The sequence below is a fragment of the Macrotis lagotis genome, chromosome 3 (genome assembly GCF_037893015.1).
Source record: "Macrotis lagotis isolate mMagLag1 chromosome 3, bilby.v1.9.chrom.fasta, whole genome shotgun sequence".
Lineage (NCBI taxonomy): Eukaryota > Metazoa > Chordata > Mammalia > Peramelemorphia > Peramelidae > Macrotis > Macrotis lagotis.
The window spans coordinates 291506005-291528515 of NC_133660.1; the positions used below are offsets into that span (position 1 = coordinate 291506005).

The 22511-nt window shown below is 45.4% G+C and overlaps 2 protein-coding genes across 3 annotated transcripts in view; both read right to left on the minus strand.

Moving 5' to 3' along the window:
• Positions 1 to 14988, minus strand: part of DTX4 (deltex E3 ubiquitin ligase 4) — a 39998-nt gene extending 25010 nt beyond the window's left edge. Inside the window, exon 1 of one of the 2 annotated variants that reach the window (XM_074231440.1) lies at positions 14763 to 14988. In XM_074231440.1, coding sequence (XP_074087541.1) covers positions 14763 to 14973 — 211 coding nt within the window. In that variant the 5' untranslated portion in view covers positions 14974 to 14988. Of the gene's footprint in view, positions 1 to 6682; positions 13118 to 14762 lie in introns of those variants that run through there. The other variant, XM_074231442.1, reaches the window with a different exon arrangement.
• Positions 14989 to 20566: 5578 nt separating this feature from the next.
• LOC141519485 (serine protease FAM111A-like) lies at positions 20567 to 22238 on the minus strand. The gene is given in 1 exon segment (XM_074231718.1): positions 20567 to 22238. A coding segment is annotated over 1 exon segment (1623 nt). The 3' UTR covers positions 20567 to 20615.
• Between the last annotated feature and the right edge of the window lie 273 nt (positions 22239 to 22511).

The window sequence follows — 22511 nt, forward strand, 5'->3', positions numbered from 1 at the left end:
AATCTGATGGGAAAAGGTCCCCTCCCCAGGCTTCATTCCTCTAGGCCTCAGGCCCTCCCCAACCTTCTCTCAGAGGGGAGACACCATGACCACTATGATTGGGAAAGGCCTCTCATTCAAGAGGGGAAGAAAAGGAACAATGGCTATTCAGGCCCCTGCCAGGGTCATACTCCACCCCCCAGGCCCCACATCTCAGAGCCCCTTAATGACCCCAAACGACAACATTCAGAGCCACAGAAAGACACAGAACAATTCCCTATTCAACAGCAAGACCCTTGGAGGGGGGGGACAAAGCAAGAATGGAGGAGGAAGGGCAGGGGGGAAAACAATTATCCCTCACAATTTCCTTTCTAAAGAGTCCAGATGAAGACACTGGCTGCTACTCAGACCCATGCTATGCATGGGGCCTTTGCTTCTATTTAGTATTTATTAGGGTCTAAGAAGAATTGGGTAACCATAAGGAAAGGGCCAGGATGGGGGGGGAGTACAGCTCTCCATCCCAGGGAGGACAGGGATGCTCTACTGTTTCTACAGCAAAGTTCAGAGAAATTGTTCATCCCATCTTCTATGGACATTTTGGACTCTGAGAAAGGCTATATGAAAAGAGGTTCAGATTTGGAATCAAATTCCAGCTTTAATATTTTATAGCTGTATGATAATGGGAAGATACTTTGCCTTAATAGAATCATAAAAGAAAAAAAAATCTAAAATGAGAAAGGACCTCAGAGGACATCTGATGCAAACATCTTATTTTACAGATAAGGAAAATGAGGGCCAGTGAGGTGAACATATCTTGGGTAGAATTTGAACTCCAACCTTCTGATGCCAGAGTCTATGCTCTTTCAACTATACCAAGAAACTTCTCTGAGACTCAATTCCCTCATCTGAGAAATGGGTGTCATAGCTTCCTGCTTGATATTGTAAACTTTAGTTTACAAGAAATGTAGGACCTTCTAAAAATTTCTGTATAGGTTTAAGCTATTAAAAGTTTAAGTTACCATTAGCAATTGTAACTATGAAAAAAAATTTGAAACCAATTTCTCTGCTAAAGGCCTCTTTTCTCAAATATATAAAGAATGGAGTAAAATGTTTCCCAAATGACAAATGACAAAAAGATAGTAACAGTCAGTTTTCAGGTGAAGTGATCAAAGCCATATAAAAAATGCTCTAAATCACTATTGATTAGAGAAATTCAAATTAAAACAATTCTGAGTAATAACTCACATCGTAACAGATTGGCTAATTGGACAGAAAAAGAAAATGGCAATGTTGGAAGAATGTGTGAAAACTAAGACACTAAATGAACTATCGGTGGAGTTGTAAACTGATTAATTATGTAGAGTGATTTGGCACTATGTCCAAAAGTTTATAAAATCTGGCATACTCTTTGGCTCCAAAATACCATTACTAGATCTGTATCCCCAAAGAGAATAAAAAAAAGCTTATATGTACAAAATATCATTAAGAATTCTTTTCTGGAGGCAAAGAATTGGAAATTGAGGGGATGCCCATTAACTGGGGGAATGGCTGAACAAGTTTTGCTATTTTATTGTGATGAAATACTATTGTGCTCTAAGAAGTGATGAATAAGATGTCTCAGAAAAATCTAGAAACTTACATAAACTGATGCAAAGTGAAATGAGCAGAACCAGGAGAACACTGAACAGTAAAAGCAATATTTTGAGAATGTCTTAGCTATTTTCAGCAATACTGTGATCCAAAACAATGCTCAAAGTCTTACATTGAAAAATGCTATCCATCACTACAGAAAGAACTAATGGAGTCTGAATGCAAATTAAAGAATATTTTTTGCATTTTGAGTGTGTGTGTGTGTTTTCTTTTACAACATGACTACTATAGAGATATGTTTTTCATGACTACACATATATAACATTAAATTGTTTGCTTTTTCAATAAGGGGTATGAGGAGAGAGGGAGAGAATTTGGTACTTAAAATTTTGAAAATGAATGCTAAAAGTAGTTTTTTCATATGATTGAAGAAAAATAAAAGAGTAAATAAATAATTAAAATTTAAAAAAATGTTTAAAGTTTCTAAAGCTGAAACCTGTACTGATATTAAGGACATTTTCTATGTAGAAATTTGAGTTAAAGGATGTGGCAACCTATGATCCAAAGGCTCTATTCAAAAGCATTGTGACTATCTAAACACTCTCTGTTCCTCAAAATTTTCTGACTTCCTCTGTGCTAGGTTGGTTTTGTTGGAATGCCAGCTCTTTGAAGGTGAAGACTTTTATTTGTTTTGCTACTACTGTTTTTTCTTTCTTTTTTGGTTATATTTTAAGTTCCAAAATGTCTTATTCTCTCCTTCTCTACCAAGACCTAGAGAAGACCACCATTTGATAGTGGTCTATAAATCTGATGCAGATTTATAAATATATATGCAAAACCATAATATATTTTTTTCCTTTTTATCTGTTCTTTGGAAGTGAATGGCATCTTCCTTCATAGGTCCTTTATAGTTGATCTGAGTATTTAGAATACTCAGAATCACTTGATTTTTCACAATTATTCTATGAACAATTTTGCTTTTATTATAGTGTTCTCTGAGTTCTGCTCACTTCATTTTTCATTTTTTATACTACTCTTTCCATGTTTTTTCCCCCTAAAATCAACTAGCCCAACATTTCTTTCAGAACATTAGATAACCCATGAGTATCTCCTCAATTTCCAGTGCTTTGCCACCACAAAGAAAGCTGCTCTTGTCACCTTCGAAACAGATCTAATAGTGATATGGCTAGATTAAAGGGCACAGGGCATAATTCCAGATTGCTCTCCAAAATGGTTGAAATAGTTCACAGTTCCATCAACAGTATTTTAATGTCCCAATATTCTAATTCCTCTCCAATATTTGTCATTTTCCCCCTTCCTCTCATTAGCCAATTTGATAGGTATGAGATGATATCTCAGTTATTTTCATTTAATTTCTCTAATAATAATTTTTGAGTATTTTTATATGACTATATAGTTTTGATTTCTTCATCAAAAAACTGCCTGTTCATATCCTTTGACCATTCTTCAATTGGTGAATGACTCATATTCTAAGAAAATTAACAAAGTTCTCTACATATTTGAGATAAAAGAAAACCTTTATCCAAGAAACTGTTTATACATTTTCCCACAATGTTCTGTTTTCCTTCTATTCTTGGCTACATTGGTTTTATTTGTAAAAAAGCTTTTTTTAATTTGTTGTCATCAAACTGATCCATTTTACATCTTACAATAATGCTCTCTGTTTCTTGCTTATTCATAAATTTTACTCCTATCCAAAATTCTCATGGATAATATATTCCATGCTATTCTAGTATTTTTTTTTCTTATCTCTCCCTTTATATTCAGGTCATGTATCAATTTTTACTTTATCTTGGTAACTGGTATAAGATACTGATCTATATTTAATTTCTGTCAAACTGCTTTCCAGTTTTCCCATTTTTTAAAAAAAATAGTGTATTCTTATCATAAAAGCTTAAATCTTTACTTTTTTTCAAATACAAAGCTACTATAATCATTTTACTACTATTTCTTGTATATCTACCCTGTTCCACTAATCTATTTTCTATTGCTTAGATAGTATTACATGGTTTTGATAATCACTATCTTATAATTTAAATTTTACTACTGCTAAATTTCCTTTACATTTTTTATTAACTCCTTTTAAGTTATTTAACTTTTTTCTTCCAAAAGAATTTTAGTATGATGTTTTCTAGTTTGATAAAATATTTTTTTTGATAACGTAATTGGGATGACATTGAATAAATACATAGAAAATTTTAAAATTCTGTCTTGATCTCTAAAGCACTTATCAGAGCCTGGCAAATAGCAAATGCTTTATTTTCTGCCCTTCTTTGTATCCTCCAGTGCCTGACATGGGGCCTGATACATAGTAGGTACGTTATTGTTTTTGTCCAGTCATTTCAGTAGTGTCTGACTCTCCTTTATCCCATTTGGGGGTTTACTTGGCAGATATAGTGGAGTGGCTTGCCATTTTCTTCTCTGGCTCATTTTACAGATGAGAAAACTGAGGCAGACCGAATGAAGTGATTTGCCCAGGGCCACAAGCATCTAAGTGTCTGAGTCTGGATTTGAACTCAGGTCCTTTTGACTCTAAGCTTAGCATTCTATCTTTTGCACTACCTAACTGACACAAAAGATAATTAATTAATTCCTGATTACTACTATTATCATTACAACAACTATTGCTGCTACTGCTATTACTGCTCTACTACTTCTGCTGCCGCTGCAGCTATTTCTATTGCTGCTGCTACTAATGCTGTTGGGGCTATCACTGCTACTGTTACTATTGCCACTGCTTCTATTACTGATGCTGCTGTTACTGTTACTGTTACAATCATCACCACCATTGCCACCACAACCACTGCCACCTCTGCCGCCACCACCACTACCACCATCACTACTACTGGCTCCTTATTTCCCTTAGTATCCAATACCAATCCTTCTGTTTAATAGTTAATAACTTCATAATATGACTCTAAACAATTTTTCAAGCTTCTACATTGCTCATTCACTCTATGAACCAGCTAAATTTGTCTTCTTGTTCTTCACATATCACCCCTTGTTTCTCTATCTTTGCAAAAAGACTTCATAACTGGGAAGAATTTCTTCTCATATTTTAGATTCCCTAGTTTCCTTCCAAGTTCAGTTCAAGTGGTACAAATTCCATAGGACCTTCTCTGATGCTACCCCTGCCACCGCTCCCAAGAAGCTTACACTTTTCCTCAAGAATCATCTCATCTATTCTATCCCGTTTTATGTACTTATTACTTCCCCTTATAGAAGGTTAGCTTCTTAAGGGCAGGAACAGTTAAATGTTTGTCTTTGTATCTATAAGTGCTTAACAAAAGGTCATTAATCAATCGAGGGACAAAGGAAACATCTCCAGAAATGGAAACAATGAGCAAAACAATATCATAAAGTCTGAAGATTGATGATATTAGCTGCGCTGAAGAAAAAGCAGAGACATCTTTTGTGAAGTCAGTTAAGTTTATGGTCACCCTAGTGTACCAATTCTGATCCCGTTTCCCATCCATTCATCTCAGGTGACTAGTGTCCTTTTAGACCAGGATCCTGGGTTCCCTTGCTCCTTGTTAAAATCTGCTTCCAAGATCTTTCTTTGTAAGAAGATCTAAGTGCTTCATAAAAAACTTAAGGAGCCACAAAGGCATACTTACAATTATTACATTAGCAGATGAGAAAAATGGGTTGTAGTCTTTGCAGTGCCATTAATTAATGGGGGAACTTTGGCCAAGTATTTTAAATTCTCTTTGTCTAATTTTCATCATCTATAAAGGAAGAGGATTTTATCAGATCAGAGGCGTCACACTATGGATACAGTCTGATCAAGATGAAAATGTAATTTAGAAATGTTTAACAAAGTAGATAAAAATATGATAAAATATTTTTAAAAAGCAGGCACTTAATAAATGTCAATTTACTCTTCTTATTCTTCACATATCACTCCTTGTTTCTCTATCTTTGTAAAAAGACTTCACAACTGAGTAGGATTAGATTTTGTTATTGCTGGTCAGTCATGTCTGACTCTTTTTGACCCCATTTGGGGTTTTCTTGGCAAGGATACTGGAATGGTTTAGTCATTTCCTTCTCATCTTACAGATTAGGAAACTGAAGCAGCCAGGATTAAATGACTTGCCCAACATCACACATTTAGTAAATGTATGAGGCCATATTTGATCTTAGATCCCCTTAACTCCAGGCCCAGCACTCTAACCACCCTAGACCCACTCTAGCCTGGGTTAGACTAGATGACCTCAAAGAAATATACCCATGACGACCAACACTCTAAAAGCAGGGCCAACTCTATACTCTGAAGCTTTCTTGATGTCATCCAAGATTATTTGGCCTTCCCTCAAAAATCTTATGGAGGGTTAAGAGCAGTCTTGCTGCTTAACCCCAAATTCTTCTGTCAGTTAGATAGAAGAAGCTACTTTTGAATAAGAGAGGGTTGGCAAGTGCCACCAATGAAGATAGCTAGATTTCACTCTGCGTATTTATTAGACAATTAGTGATTTGGAAGATTTTCCCAGAGACTGGTGTTCACTCCATAAGCCTCTGTTTCTTGGTTTCCACGGCAAAGGCCAGGCCTTCCATGCAATCCCTCCTAGTGTCTGACCCCACCACTCACTCAAGGTCTGCAGTACAATGTCAACTTCTCCACAAGGTGAACTCTGAGGTAGGCAGGGGCATATTCATTTTTGTCTTTCTCTCTGCAGCATGGTACCTGGTAGGTGCCTAATAAATGTTTTTTGAATTGAATTGACTCAGAAGACCTGGGTTCAAAACCTGCTTATGCTACTTATTACTTGATATCATGAGGCAGCTGATAGAACAAAGAAGAGAGTACTAGGCCTGAAGTCAGTAAGACCTGAATTCAGATTTAAACTCAGACATTTAGTAGCTGTGATCCTAGGAAAATCAATTAATCTCTCTTTGACTCAGTTTCCTCAAATATAGTATGGGAATTTCAAATGCTTACCTTATGAGATTGTTATAAGGATCACATGAGAAAATATTTGTAAAAATTGCTTAGCATACTAAAAATATATTTATATAAGATACACTATATATGATATACTATTTGTATACAATAGGTATTACATAAATGTTTATATTCCCCTTAAAAACATACCATAAACAAATCACTTCTCCCTCTCTGTGCCTCAATTTCTGCATCTGCAAAATGAAGGAATTCAATTTGATGTCCTACAAGGTCCATTATGACATTAATTCCTATAACTTAGATGGTGATTGTGAAATTCTGATTAGATAATGGGTGTAAATAAATACTTTTCTCTTTCCATTTCAGGGAATGGTACAGGAAACTTCTGTCCCTCACCTTGAGTCCCAAAGGGCTTTCAACATCATTTTTTTTCTGTTACCTATAGGCCCTTCAGACAGGGAAACCCTCTCTAGGCATCCTTGGTTCCACTCATCCCTAAGACACAAAACAAGATACTTCATGGTGGAAACTAGAACATTTGCTTCTATACTACCATGTCCTCATATGGGTTCCTGTCTTCCTCCCCTTATGACCACATGAAGACACAGTCATCACAGGACCCAGAACCATACCAGAATCACAGAATCATGGATTAGAAGACATTTGGGAGGGGACGTGGTGCAGTAGAGCACTGGCCTTGGAGTTAGAAGGACCTGAGTTCAAATCTGTACTCAGATACTTAATAATTACCTAACTGTATGACCTTAAGTAAGTCACTTAACTCCATTGCCTTGCCAAAAAAAATCTTTTTTGGAGGATCATCCTCCTTTTCAACCACATGATCCCATAAAGGAGGCATCTGAAGCCCAAGGAAGATAAATGCCTTAAGATTCTATAGTTACTTTATCACTGGGGCAGTAGACTAAGTCTCATTTAATTCAACTCTCTCATATTTAGGGGCAAAAATGGAGGCCCAGGGAGAAAAAATGAATGACTTGCCCAAAGTCATACAGTGAGAGAGAGAGAGAGAGAGCCTAGATTTGAATCTGGCCTTCTAACCTCAGAGGCAAGGCTCTTTCCATCATACCACATTGTTTCTCAAAGGTCTCACGGTTCAGAGCTGGAATTTGAACCCAGGACTGCTGGGGACTCTTCTATTCTCTTAAATGCCTGCCATGGCTCTGTCAGTAAGAGTAAACCATTAGAATTCTGTTCAGTGGGGTAGTAGCTAGAGTACCAGATTGAGAATCAAGAAGACAAGTTCAGATACAGCTTACTTATTAGCCATGTGACCTAGGCAAGTCACTGATTTCTCTCTGCCTGTGTTTCCTCATCTATAAATTGGGGGTGATATTATTCCCTTACTCCGAACAAAAGTGGTTGTTGTAAGGATCAAATGAGATGAAATTTGTAAAGTGCTTAGCAAACTTTTAATTCTTATGTAAATCCCAGCTATTATTATAATGGTTGTCTTTCCCTGAAATTATCTTCAATTCATCTTGCATATGTCTTATGTGTATGTAATTATTTTCTCTCTCATTAAACTATTAGCTCCTTGGGAACTGAAAGTATTCTTGCCTTTCTCTTATCCTCAGATCTTTGCAGTGTCTGGTACACAGTAGGTGCTTACTGGTTAATTGTTGACATTTCTATGGTGCTTTTAAGTTTTGCAGAGCATTTGAGACCAATTGACTCATTTGGCCCCAACAACAATCCTGTGTATTTATCTTCATTTTATAGATTGGTCAAGATGCAATTACCAAATCTGCTAAAATTCTTCCTCTACTTTTATTTCCAGACTGACCTTGGGCAACTTTGTAGCCTTTAGTTTCCTCATCTATAAAATGAGGGACAGGCCCAATGGGCTCTGAGGTCCTTTCGAGCGTGATATGACCTGGGATGCCACTGAGGAAAGTCCCTATACCAATACAGATGGAGCTCTTCTATAATTTAGTGTGATAGCTATCTAGAGCAGAGGTATCAAACATAGAGACCAATGGGTCCAACCGGATTAAAATGTAATTGCAAAATATTTTACAATATAAATGAGAACACAACACAAAGTAGATAATGTTCATTTGTGGTTTTCTGAGTCAACAATAGGTAAGGATATATTTGAGTTTTATATCACTGGGCCTAGACTACAGAAAGTGTAAGTACTTGCCTAGGGACACACAGCCAACAGAAGTGTAAGAGGCAGGGTCGGAAATATATATAAAAATTTATTTCTTTTGGACTAGGTCTAATCTTTTCCTGGGGTAGGAAACTCTCAATGAGTCAACTTCCTCCATCAATGTCAATCTCTTCCTCTTTGGTATCCAGCTGTTATTAGAGAAGTCACCCAGGCTAAGGAAGGAACTCGACCAGGATCACACAGGCAATATGTAACAGAAGTGGGATTTGAATGTGGTTGATTTGAATGTGGTTCTCTGTAACTCTAAAGTCATAGCCCTATCCACTATGTTATGCTGGGTCATACACAAAACAAATATAAGGCAATCTGGATGAGAAATGAGAATAAGTGTGGGAATCAGGAAAGACCTTGTGTGGGAGGTGGCAAAAGGTAAGCTTTGAAGGAAATTGAGGTTCTAAGATATATCAGAGGGAGATATTCACCCAGGTCTCATTCCAGTTCAGTCCTCTTTCTACTATACTATACTATCTCTCAATGCTGTTATTTATAATAAGAAGATACATAAAGATTGATCTAAGGAAAAGATACAAGAAAAACGCTCATTCCCAATCTTTTCCATTGATCATCAGTTTCCTCTAACTAAAATTATACTTTCCAGAAAAAAAAAAGGAATTTACTTCCACTGACTTAAACATTTCTCCTGTCCTTTTTCTAATGGGTTCCACTGCCCTGTTCTTTCCTTTTGGGGGGGGGGGAGAATTCAATTTTAAAACAACAAAAATTAACCATTTGCTAATTAGAAAGTCCTACAATCTGATCCAGCTCACTCATAAAGTCATTGGTGTAAGAATTATTATTTAGTGGATAAGATAAGGCTTGAAGTCAGGTGGACTCATCTTCCTGGACAATTCACTTCATCCTTTTTCCCTCAGTTTTCTCATCTGTTGGAGAAGGAAATGGAAAGCCATTTCGGTATCTTCACCAGGAAAATCCTAAAATGGTTCACAAAGAGTCAGACATAACTGATCAACAAAAAAGAATTATCATCCCCATTTTATAGATGAGGAAACTGAGGCTGGTAGTGTTAGAGCCAAGATCCTAGTTTGTTCCCACTCCAAGTCTGCTACTCCTTGCACCAAATCCTGGCTGCCTTTTTACTTACAGAGCAGAGAACGCTGTTCCAGAGAGAATAAATCTATGTGACAAAAGGGCCTGATGATGAAGGATCTGATGGAGGTTTGTGGAAATAACAGGCATCCTGTTTCATTTCTTTGCCCACCAATACCTCCCTTCACTCCAAGTCTTTCTGATTCTCTGGTCCAAAATGCCAAGACGAAACAGGTTTAGAATCTGAAATGAGCTTCAAGCCTGAGGCTGAGCCAAGGAGTGAGGAGGGGCCAGGGTATCTTCAGCCAGGGTCTCCTTGGTGACTGGCAACAATGAGGTCACACGTAGAGAGGTTGGAAAGGAATAGGAGGTAGGAAGGGGACAAGGCAGACAGAGAAGGCAACTTCTGATCAAACAGTGCTCTCCAACACAGGAAAAGGTCTGGAGAGTTGATGAAGCAGCAAAAAGAGGAAGAAAGATGACAGAAGGAAAGTTAGGAAAAGAAGGAAAGAAAGGCAGAACAGTCTCTGGACAAATTACTTCCAGTTCCCTATTCTTGGGTAGTTTTGTTCCAAGCCACTGGTTAGTGGCTTAAAGCTCTTAATAAAGCCACTGGTGAATAGGGCCCAGGACCTGGTATACCAGAACCTGGTTCAGGTTCATTATACTGTCAAGCCCTGGTACAGAAGAAAAAGCAGGTCGGTTTTGTGTCAGAAAGACCTGGATTAGAGAATCCTGCCTCTGCATTCTTTGGCCATCTCACTTAACTTCTTTGGGTCTCAGTTTAGTTGTCTGTAAAATAAGGTGGGTTGGCTAGATAAATTCTAAAGGGTCCATTCAAGTCTAAATCCTATGATGCTATATGACAGCTCTAGCCTGATGCACTTCTATCAACCCTGCCTCTAGGAAAACTGAGACTGTGGAGAGATCCCCTGAGCTGTAGTGCTTTCCAAATCATTTAGCTGAACCCTATTTTTCAGATCAGAAAAGTAGGGAAGCTAGGGAATGTCACAGAGATGGCATGGATTTGAACCCAGATCCTCAAATTTCAAATTGAAAACTGTACCTCCCCTCCACTTAGTTTCTCCATCTGTCAAATGATTTAAAAAAAAAACACGCATTCTCTACTACACTTCATCTCACAGGGTTATTGTGAGAATCATATGAGATAATGGATGTGAAAGCACTTTGAAAATGATTAAAATAAGTTATTATTTTTAGTTACCTTTGTAATTTGGCTTCCTCTCTCCTCCATCACACTCTTGGAGGGGAGTGTTTCCCAGGACTTACTGCGGGGTGGGGCAAGAATCTCAGGCAGGTGATTTTAACACCTTCAAATGAACATTGGATATGGATGGATTCTTCCACTAGAGTGCTAAGTGCTACCTTTGGTCTCACTTGTTGTTACCTGTAGATTGTGTGTTTATTACTATATACATATATAGACACTTACACATGTGGTTCTATACATATATACAATGGACACATGTATACATATGTATATATGTCTGTGTATCCCCTTTCTGTGGTTATCTGTACAAGTGGTCCTTCAGAGTTAGAAGATACTCCAGCCCTGACTTTAAAATCCCTAGCTTCCTTTGAGTTTCAACTCAAGTGTGACCTTCAGGAGTCCCCCTTGAGGAATAAGATAAGTTGTTCTTTAGTTGTTGACTATGGGTGGTCTCACAGCTCTCATCCCTAGACCTTCTGTTGATCTTGCTTCCTTGGTGATCTCATCAGCTTCCAGGGATGCACTTATCACCTCCATGCCGATGATTCTCAAATCAACTTATCCAGCCCTGACCTCTAATCTTGAATCTCCAATTGTCTGTCCTGTAAACATCGCAAACTTAGCACTTCCAAAAATGAACTCATTATCCATCCTTGCCACAAACATCACCTCTTCCTAACTCCCAGTCCCCGCAGGCTCACAACCTTGGTGTTATCCTCAACTCCCTCCCTCTCCCTCTAGTCTCTCTGACGCTCTTCCTACATCATCCAATCCTGTTCATTTTACCTCACACTATCTATCACAAATGTTCCCTTTCCTCCTCCTCTTGATCCTGTCTCCCCCCATAATGTGGGCCTGGACTATTGCGATCGTCTACTGATGGCTTTATCAGCCTCAAATCTGTCAAAGCTATCTTCCTAAAGGTCAATTCTGACTATGTTATACTTCTCAAATAAACTGCAGGGGCTCCCTATCACTTCCTGGAGCAAAAATAAAATCCTCTGTTTGGCATTCAGAGCCCCTCATAATGTAACCCACCTATGCACATTTGCACATTCTGAGAGCTGCAATAGAAAGTGAGCTTCTTGAGATTAGGGGGCAGTTCATTTGGGGCCGTTGATCCCCAATTCACCCCGATGGCTGACACATGAAAAACATTCCATAAATGCTTGCCTGAATACGTTAGAAGGGTCCTTAGAACATAGAACATCTGTGTACATGGCAAATACCTCCCAGTGGAACAAAGGTTCTCTGAGGACTCCATTCTCATAAGCAGAGTGCTTTGTTCATGGGAATAGAGAATTGGACCGTCTCGTTTCATTGGCAGAGAGAGCTCAGGATGGGAAGCTCTCCCTGTCAAAGCCAGTCAAGTCTTGCTCCGTGGCAGTCTGAGAGTCGCCATGGGGATTGAGAGGAGGGTCACACGCTTGATCCCAGGTTTTCTGGGCCCCAAGGCGAGCTCTCTTATCTGCACTGCCTCTCCTTGCACATGGTAGACATGTCATAAATGCTGCTTGCACTGAACGGATCACATGTCAAAAGATGTCAGGTAACAGGACAGAATGTCAGATCTCCAAGGGGTCAAAGAAGGCAGCTGCTCCAATCTTATTTTTCCACAGAGAAAATGGAGGTTTGGGAAGGAGAGATCTCTTGTCCAAAATAACACATCCATGTCCTGACAGAGACAGGGTTAAGGCTGGAAAGCAGACTCTTTTGGTACTATTGCCCATCGTGCTTCACGCCTGGGACTGGGGAAGGGGGGCTGTTGCTCAGCTGTGGATGAAAGCGGGCTCCACTGACTGGGGAGTTTCTCCCCTTCCTCCCTTGCTTCTTCCCTGCCCCATGGAGCTGGGGTGCCCTCGAGGGGACCACAGTGAAGCACGCAGCGGAGAAGTCGGACACCCCGTTCCTAGGCACAACGAAAGCCCTAGGAGTGTGCCTGCGAGGAGGGGCATCCGTAGCTCCATGGGCTGCTCCTGTGCTGTGAGAGCCTCGCCTCTGCAAGTTTATTTTGAGCTGATGGGGTTCCCTATGCATCTCCCTTCTCCCGGGGTTGGTCCTCCCCATCCGGGTCCCCTCGTGCCCCTGCCTAACCGAGGCGTCCACAGAGAGGGGGACCCTGCCCCGAGCCAGACCCACAGAGAGGGGGACCCTGCCCCGAGCCAGACCCACAGAGAGGGGGACCCTGCCCTGAGGCAGACCCACAGAGAGGGGGACCCTGCCTAACCGAGGTGTCCACAGAGAGGGGGACCCTGCCCCGAGCCAGACCCACAGAGAGGAGGACCCTGCCCCGAGCCAGACCCACAGAGAGGAGGACCCTGCCCCGAGGCAGACCCACAGAGAGGGGGACCCTGCCCCGAGGCAGACCCACAGAGAGGGGGACCCTGCCCCGAGGCAGACCCACAGAGAGGGGGACCCTGCCCCGAGCTAGGCCCACAGAGAGGGGGACCCTGCCTAACCGAGGAGTCCACAGAGAGGGGGACCCTGCCCCGAACCAGACCCACAGAGAGGGGGACCCTGCCCCGAGGCACATCCACAGAGAGGGGGACCCTGCCCTGAGCCAGGCCCACAGAGAGGAGGACCCTGCCCCGAGGCAGACCCACAGAGAGGGGGACCCTGCCCCGAGGCAGACCCACAGAGAGGGGGACCCTGCCCTGAGCCAGGCCCACAGAGAGGGGGACCCTGCCCCCCCCAGCTGGGGCCCTTCTTAACCCTGCTGCCTCAGTCCTTCCATGCGCCTCCTCCTTGTCCCCCTCCCCAGAAGCAGCCCCCCACTCCCTGCGGTCCGTCCCCTCGAGGAAAAGGGGGCTCAGGATCCTTGGGAATGCCGCAACTCAGGCCTCGGGGTGGCCCCTGTCTGGAGGTGCCTGCCAAGAAGCGGGCTAGGGGCAAGACAAAAGGAGGAGAAAATCCCCTCGTCAGCGCCCGGGGTTTGGGGTGCTCCCAGCCGGGCGGGGCTGCCATGTGCCCCAGCTGTTCCAGGCCCCGGGCCCCCACGGGCCCCCACGGGCGGGGCCCTGCCGCGCCGCTCCGGGCCCCCCAGCCCCCCTGCGACGTCGGGGGCCGCTGCCCCCCCCCGGGGGCGGCCGGGCCCGGACCCCTGCTCCCCTAGGAGGGGGGGGCGGCTGCCCGAGGTCGGGGGTCAAGTTCCCGGGGCGCTGGGGGGGGGCCGGCCCTGCCCAGCAGCGCCCCGCGCCTGCAGCCCCTTCCCCACCGGCAAGCGCGGCCCCGCGGCGCCCCCGGCCCAAGCCCCCCTCCCGGAAGCGCCGGGCGGGGGGGGGGCCGGGGGTGTCACCCCCCCGGGGGGCGTCGGCGTACCTGGAGGCAGGGCGGGGGCTCGGGCCGGGGGGGGGGGCCGGGGCGTCACCGCCGGGGGGGGCCGGGGCTCGGGGGGCGTCACGCCGGGGGGGGGGGGGGGCCGGGGGCGTCACGCCGGGGGGCCGGGGCTCGGGGGGCGTCACGCCGGGGGGCCGGGGGCGTCACGCCGGGGGGGGGCCGGGGGCCGGGGGCGTCACGGGGGGGGGGGGCCGGGGGGGGCCGGGGCGTCACCGCCGGGGGGGGCCGGGGCTCGGGGGGGCGTCACGCCGGGGGGCCGGGGGCGTCACGCCGGGGGGGGGGGGCCGTGGGGGGCCGGGGGCGTCACGCGGGGGGGGGGGGGCCGGGGGCGTCACGCGGGGGGGGCCGGGGCCGGGGCCGGGGGCGTCACGCGGGGGGGGGGGGGGGCCGGGGGCGTCACGCCGGGGGGGGGGGCCGTGGGGGGCCGGGGGCGTCACGCCGGGGGGGGGGGCCGGGCTCACCCGTGTCCTGGCGGAACTGGTGCAGGGACTGCAGGTCGATGACGTAGGGCGCCAGGCGGCCGTCCGCGCGGCCCAGCACCACGCTGCCCCCGGCCCGCGGCCCGGCGCGCACGGCCGCCTCGATGTGGTGGCTCACGGCCGGGCTGTAGGGCCGCCAGCGGCCGTGCTCGTTGAGCCACTCCCAGACCACCACGGCCGAGGCCAGCAGCATGGCCGCCGGGCCCCGGGGCGCCTGGGCCGGGCCCGGCCTCAGCGGGCCGCCATGGGCGCGGGCGCGGGGCGCGGGGCAGCGCGGGCGCCTCGGCGGGCAGGGCCGGGCCGGGCACGGGGCACCCGCCGCGCCGCCGCCGCCGCCCGGGATGGGGCCCCGCCGGGCCGGGCCGCCTGCATGCTCCGGGGGGCGGGGCGGGGGCGGGGCCGGCCCCGCCCCCGCGGGCCCCGCCCCGGAAACCCCCCCCGCGCCCCCCCCCGCCGCTTTCTTTCATCGTCTTGCTTTTTTTTTTTTTAAAAAAATTCACTTCGGAAAGGCACGGCCACGCGTGGGGCGGGCGGGGCTCGCTCCCGAGCGCGCGCACACGCGCGGACACGCGCAGCCGCGCCGACACGGGCCCCGGCCCGGAGCTGTCCGTCAAGCCGCCGAGGCCCCGCCCCCGCCCCGCCCCCGCCCCGCCCCCGCGCGTGGCTCCCCGGAGCGCCGCCGCCCCCTGGCGGCCCCCGAGGGAGCGGGCGGGACGGGCCGGAGCCCGGGGACCGGGGACCCCGAGTCACGGGGGGAAACCGAGTCACGGGAGGGCCCCGAGTCGCGGGGGGAAACCGAGTCACGGGAGGGCCCCGAGTCGCGGGGGGACCCCCAGTCACGGGAGGATCCCGAGTCACGGGGGGACCCCGAGTCACCGGAGGACCCCGAGTCACGGGGGGAAACCGAGTCACGGGGGGAAACCGAGTCACGGGGGGACCCCGAGTCACCGGAGGACCCCGAGTCACGGGAGGGCCCCGAGTCACGGGAGGGCCCCGAGTCATGGGGGGACCCCGAGTCATGGGGGGACCCCGAGTCACGGGGGGAAACCGAGTCACCTGAGGACCCCGAGTCATGGGAGTGCCCCGAGTCACGGGGGGACCCCGAGTCACCGGAGGACCCCGAGTCACGGGGGGACCCCCAGTCACGGGAGGATCCCGAGTCACGGGGGGACCCCGAGTCACCGGAGGACCCCGAGTCACGGGGGGACCCCCCAGTCACCGGAGGACCCCGAGTCACGGGAGGGCCCCGAGTCACGGGAGGGCCCCGAGTCACGGGAGGGCCCCGAGTCATGGGGGGACCCCGAGTCACGGGGGGAAACCGAGTCACCTGAGGACCCCGAGTCATGGGAGTGCCCCGAGTCACGGGGGGACCCCGAGTCACCGGAGGGCCCCGAGTCATGGGGGGACCCCAAGTCACGGGAGGGCCCCGAGCCGCGGGGGGACCCCGAGTCGCGGGAGGGCCCCGAGTCACGGGAGGGCCCCGAGTCACGGGAGGATCCCGAGTCACGGGGGGACCCCCAGTCACCGGAGGACCCCGAGTCACTGCAGTACCCCGAGTCCCCGGAGAACCCCCAGTCACGGGGGGACCTGCCCGCTCCTCCTTCCTCCAGATTAACCTGTCTGGGGGTGAGCGGCGGACGGGACCCCCGTGAGGGGGCGGGGGCGGCGGGGCGTCACCTCCCCCCGGGAGGCTCCTGAGGTGCCGCTGCGCAGGGGGGGCCGAGCTGGCATCGCGCCGGGCCGGGGGCACGGCGGCCACCCCGGGAGCCAGCAGCCCCCCTGTGGGCACAGGCCGGGCCGAAGCAGGGGCGCCCATGCCGGCTGGCGGGGCGAGGCGGCACCAGCGGGCATGAGGGCGGCAGACCCAGACGCATCCCTCAGAGCCGGGAGAGGGATGCCCACCCTCTGCCAAGGAAGGCGCTGTCCCTGCAAGCACTGGCCAAATGAGCCCCAATGTTATCATTCATTATTATTTGCTCTTTCAGCCCGGATCAGTTGCCATAAAGTGGACGAGCCCATCCATGGGCTCGACCCAGCCAGTCCTTGAGTCTTAGCGACTTGGCCCACTGTGGGTCCCGGGCAAACCCTGAACCCACCCAGGTCCTCCTGATTCCAAGACAGGCATTCTGTTTACCAGGCTACACTGCATGCTGTTGTGCAAATATTAGTGGAATTTCCTTTGGTTGCACCCAGATCCCCCATTTAACGCATGGGAAGCAAAGACCACAGAAGAGAAATAATTTCCAATATAGCAGAAAAGTGGCCCAGCTGGAATCCAAAATCACTATAGCGTGTTAGTGCTGTTTAATCGTTGTACTCTCATTTCACCCTAGGAAGACCCTTCCTGACCCCATTTGGAGTTTCCTTGGCAAAGAAATTAAGGCAGTTTGTCATTTCCCTCTGCAACTTCTTTTACAGACGAGGAAACTGAGACAAGGAGGGTTAAATAACTTGTCCAAAGTCACACAGCTATTAAGTGACTGAAGTCAGGTTTTATCAGGTCTTCCTCAATCCAGGAACTTCTATGCACTTCACAAATAATGGCATAGGAACCCGGTTCTATTTTGCTGTTTTTTGGAACTGGTGTGGGATGGCAGGAGGCATTCTTATTGTGTTGCTATAGCTGAACCCCTTGGACCTGGAAAAGATAGACTAGAGACAAAGCAATTGCCAAGAATGTTTTGCAGGTAAGCATTAAAAAAAAAGACAGATACCATCATAGTTCTGACCATAAATGTGTCAACTACAAATCTGTCAGCATTATTCCTATGAACTTCCAGAAAACTAAATCTTTGGGTTCTCGGAAATATGGCGGCAGAACTGAGTACCTTATACTGCGGAGTGACAGCTTAACTTTAGCATACTGTCAAAAGTTTGTCCCCCAATATTTCCATACTGACAATTCGACCACCAAGCAACAGGTTTGCTTTACCATTCCAAGTTTCTCATTCTCAAGAGACCATCCTAAAGCTCTTCCTAGTATTACTGTAACACCATAGGGCCCTGATGACATGGGAAAATCATACATCTAAGGGGCCAAGGTTTCCCATTGGATCCAGACCAACACCAGAAGTCCCATTTCCTATACTATCAGGCCACTGGATTAAGATAGTTCTAGAAGAGGCGGTGAAAAGGATGTCGTTGCATAGCATTCTCACTTTAATTAACTTGAACCGTGTCATGTCATCATGCAGTGGTCTTCTTTGATTATGAAGGAAAATAATCACTGATAGGCAAGGTAACAGCATTTATTAGGCTCTTACTGAATTCTAAACTAAGCTATGGATCATGGGTACAAATGCAAGCATTTGCAATTCTTTGTTGTTGAGTCATTTCAGTTGAATTCAACTTCTCCATGACCCATTTAGGATTCTCTTGACAAGTTTAGTGAAAAGGTTTACCATTTTCCTCCTGCTGCTCATCTTACAGATGTGGGAAACTGAGGTAAGCAGAGTTAAATTACTTGCCCACAGTAATACACTAGCAAGTGTCTGAGGCTAGATCTGAAACTCTATTCACTGGACCACCTAGTCCCATTCATTTGTAGGTTGTAAAATAAAATGTAGATTTCACAGGTCTAAGAATTATATGAATCTAGGTTAGATGGAACCCTAGAGATGATCTACTCCAAGTCTATCATTTTTCAGGTAGGGAAACTGAAGACCCACTAGGAGAAATGCCTTACCCATAGTCTGGGTGTCCCGAGGAAGAAATTTAGCTTCCTGTTTTTAAACAGTAAGAGTTACTAGTCTGTGGCCAATTCCTACGTATACCAGAGACTTTGAACAACAGACATTTTATAGTATGGCTATAACTAAAATAAAATGAGAGAAATCCTTTGACCATTTATTTGTCTTACTCAGGAAACCCCAATGTCTTTCTGCTCCATCCAAAACAAAAATAAAAGCTTTTTCCAACTTTTCACTTGAAGTCTAATTTCACATCACTGCCCTTCTGAAGTCCATTCAGATTGGTTTATTAACGGATCTCTAGACTCTGAACGCCTTCTCCAAACTCCCCAATTTCAATAAGTTCTCTGGCTCTCAAAGAAATCTTAGAGGTGGTCTGTTCCAATCCTCCACTTTACAGCTATGAAGACAAAAGTGATTAAATGACCACAATCAATCAACAAGTCTGTCTAATTCTGGGCAGAAAAATCCCAAGTATGACAGAAGTGAAATGAGAATTAGAAGCCAAGTTCTTAGATTCAAAACCAGTTGCTTTCTACCCTCTGACAGTTAGGACTTTTTGACTGAATCACTGATTTCAAGATAGGACCTTAAGGAACCACGTGGGTCCTGCTTCCCCTCTTGCAGAGAAGTGAAGCTCACTGTCTATAAATAGTAAAGGATGGGAGCTTAGATTTTTGAATTCTAGTTCATCGCTATGCACTGTGGCTCCCTGGGCTCCCTGGCTTAATTAAAGGTGATATAGGATAGCATAAAAGCAGCAGAGAGGTCACTGGATTTGAAGTCAAGGAAACAAATGAATTCTGGGAACAAATAATGGTTTTGGAAACTAATCACCTGTGGGGTCACATGAACAGATTCTGGACCTGGAATCGGGAAGACCTGAAATCAAATCTGACCTCTAATACTTACTAACCCCTGAAACAAGAAAATCTGCTGCCTTAGCTTTCTTATCTCTAAAATGAGGATAGATAATTAGAATGCCAGTCTCCCCAAGTAAGAGGATAAAAATGAGAATATTTGTGAAGTCATATAGAAAAACATTTTTTATTATTATTTATTATATTTATTTTGTGTTTAAATTTTAAAATTATGTTTATTAATGTTATTATTAGGCAAGTCACATGATCTGTCAAAAAAAATTTTGGTCATTTGTGAAAGGAAGAGGTTGGACTCTGATCTTTCAGCTTTAAAAGTCTATGCTCCTTTGACTAGATAGAATTGTTTGCTCCTAGGAAGAGAGACAAACTTCTTGGAGTATTGGGGCACAATGCACCACTGCTTATCATTTGGACCCACTGATCTTCAAATATCCAGGAGAGCATGTTCTAAATTTTCATCATTCAGACATCCCCCAAGGAAGTCCAATGAAAATATTCTTTACATTCTTCAGATTCACTTGTCATCATGGAGAGATGGCCAATATGTCTCCTCCATTTCACCCATGCCTCCAATACCTAGAATGGTTTTGATGCCACTGTGCACTTATCATGACCAAGTATGGGAGGAGCAGTGGACTTCAGTCCTGGCTAAGGTGCTTCCTAGCTGGTTTAGAACCTCTCTAATATATTCCTTGGAAAGTTATGCAAATGGAATGGCTGCTTAAACTGACAAATTTCTTAAAGAGGATGACAATGTCTTTCTCACACATAAAAGTGCACAGTTAAAACATATATTTCATTATAATTTGTTTCTAAAATGAATGATTTTGCATCTACAATACTAACACAGTTCCTAGAGTGTGTGCTTAAGTAATTCTTCCTTCTCTTCTTCCTTCCTTCCTCCTTTCCTCCCTCCCTCCCTCCCTCCCTCCCTCCTCCCTTCCTCCCTTCCTCCCTTCCTCCCTTCCTCCCTTCCTTCCTTCCTTCCTTCCTTCCTTCCTTCTTCCTTCATTCCTTCTATCCCCAGAAGTTGGTATGCAGTGAATGCTTAATAAATATTGTATGAATGAATGAAATGACAATTACTTCGATAGCTTTACCAAGAAAATCTCAAAGAGGGTCACAGAATCTAATACAATTGAAAACTAGAACAACAAAAATTATATGAATATGAACATGCTCCAGGCAGTTTTTATTTTAGAAATCCATGCATCCCTCCATTTGGTCACCGAGAACAATTATTTGGAAGATGGTAGGTTTTAATCTTACACGTTATACACCATGTCATCATTCTTTTGACCTAATATATGTGAGCTATACCAGGTCAAATGTTTCTGACTAATACTATGGAGAATTGCCTCCATAGAAGACCCAGACTCAATGTGATAAATTTTATTCTCTTGGAGATAAGAAGAGCTGGCAGTAGCCATAGCAATCAGTTTTAAATCTTCATTGAAGATAGGGGAGCCAGAATATCTAAAGAGAAAAGTGGTGTCATTGCTGACTACCTTAAGGATACTTCTTGGTGTAAACACGTAAACAGGATTCATTTCATGAGTTTCAACAACAAAACGATTCTCTTTTCTGTCTGGGACTTGATCTTGACTCTCCTGTTCATGACGTGGTTGGGGGATCAAATGACAGGAATCAGCTACCTTTCTCTGTTTATCTGGATGACCAATGATATATAGGAGGCCATTCAATGGTGGAGAAGGAAAATGGTCCCATAAACCCATGGGAGGAGGAATGTCACTTTCCTTTAGTTTCAATACTACATAATCCAGAGTTTTATCGAACACTTCAAACCAAGGTTCAATGGACCACTTCTTATTTGAGTTTGAATCAATTTCTTCATCAGTAAAGGTCACCCATGCGTGATTACTGATCTCTTTTGCCCATTTACTTGGCTCCACCCCTATCCCCACCATGAAGTTCATTATGTGGTAACAAGTGAGTATGTAGTGATCCTTCAAGACAAAGCAAGTGACTCCCTCAGAGATTCCATTGGTTTTCCAGGATATATGTCCCACAGAGTCACCCCGGTGAACCAGTAATTTCTGTATTTTAAGTGTAGTAGAAGCTTGGATTTGTTTTTCTAAATTCTTTCTATACCTGTTATATTGGACACTGATTGGCTTCCTGTTCTCCATTTTCTCTTGATTAAAATTTTTTATGTTTATTTTATCTTCCTCTTTCAAATTAGGACATGGATTCAAAATGGGCCTTTCTATCGAGGAGCTTTCTCTTTGCTCCAACTCAGAGCTAGGAGAATCCACTTTCGTGGCAGATGCCCTTGTCTTGTATAACTCTACCTGAAAACATGTGCCATCTAACTCATCAACTGGAAGGTTGTTTTCTAAAACTTGATCCTTGTTTTTTATCAGATTCCACTTTCCCTGGAAAGAAAGAAATCTACCATCTTTGTCCAAGGCATCCTTAATGGTTTCTCCTTTGAAGGCATATACACAGAGTTTATACTCTTCTTTGCGAAGCTGAGGATACTTCACAATTTTCTTTTCTCTCACACCAATGGCAAAAACATAAAATTTGATGCACTCCCCACCTTTGTGGTCATATTGCCTCAGGTGCTTGCTGCCATCCCTCATGTGAGTCTTGCTTTAGATAAATGAAATTTCAAAATGAGAATCTTTGGGCACACACTGAAGGGGCATGCCCAAATGAACATATCCATTCTCGGATCCCATAGTCCCGTATATCAACATCAGCTTGTCTTGTTGCTTTTCTATCTCTTCACTGACAACTCTGATATTTTTAATGACATCAAAGATGCTATATCTGTCATTGCTCGTGATTGGATAGTTCCCCTTCTTTTCTTTCAAAGAAACTGTCATTTTTTTCTCATTGGAAGCTGTTTGCTCATTTGACATTTTCGTAATTGAAATATTTCCTCCAAGTTGACTGGCAGTGATCTCCAAATCCCTGGAAGTGTTTTGATCAGAAATGGGAATCCTTTGGGAAGAGGTAGAGGGAATTGGTATCTCGCTGTCCACCTAAACAGATGAATTAAAGAAATAACAAATTATTAATGTAACTTGGAACTTTTGCTTTTTTTCTTGACCATTCAGTATAATTTGGCAAATTTCAGAATCAACTTTGAAAGGATCAGTCAACAAGTCAGTTGGAAGCCTGACTTCTGAGAT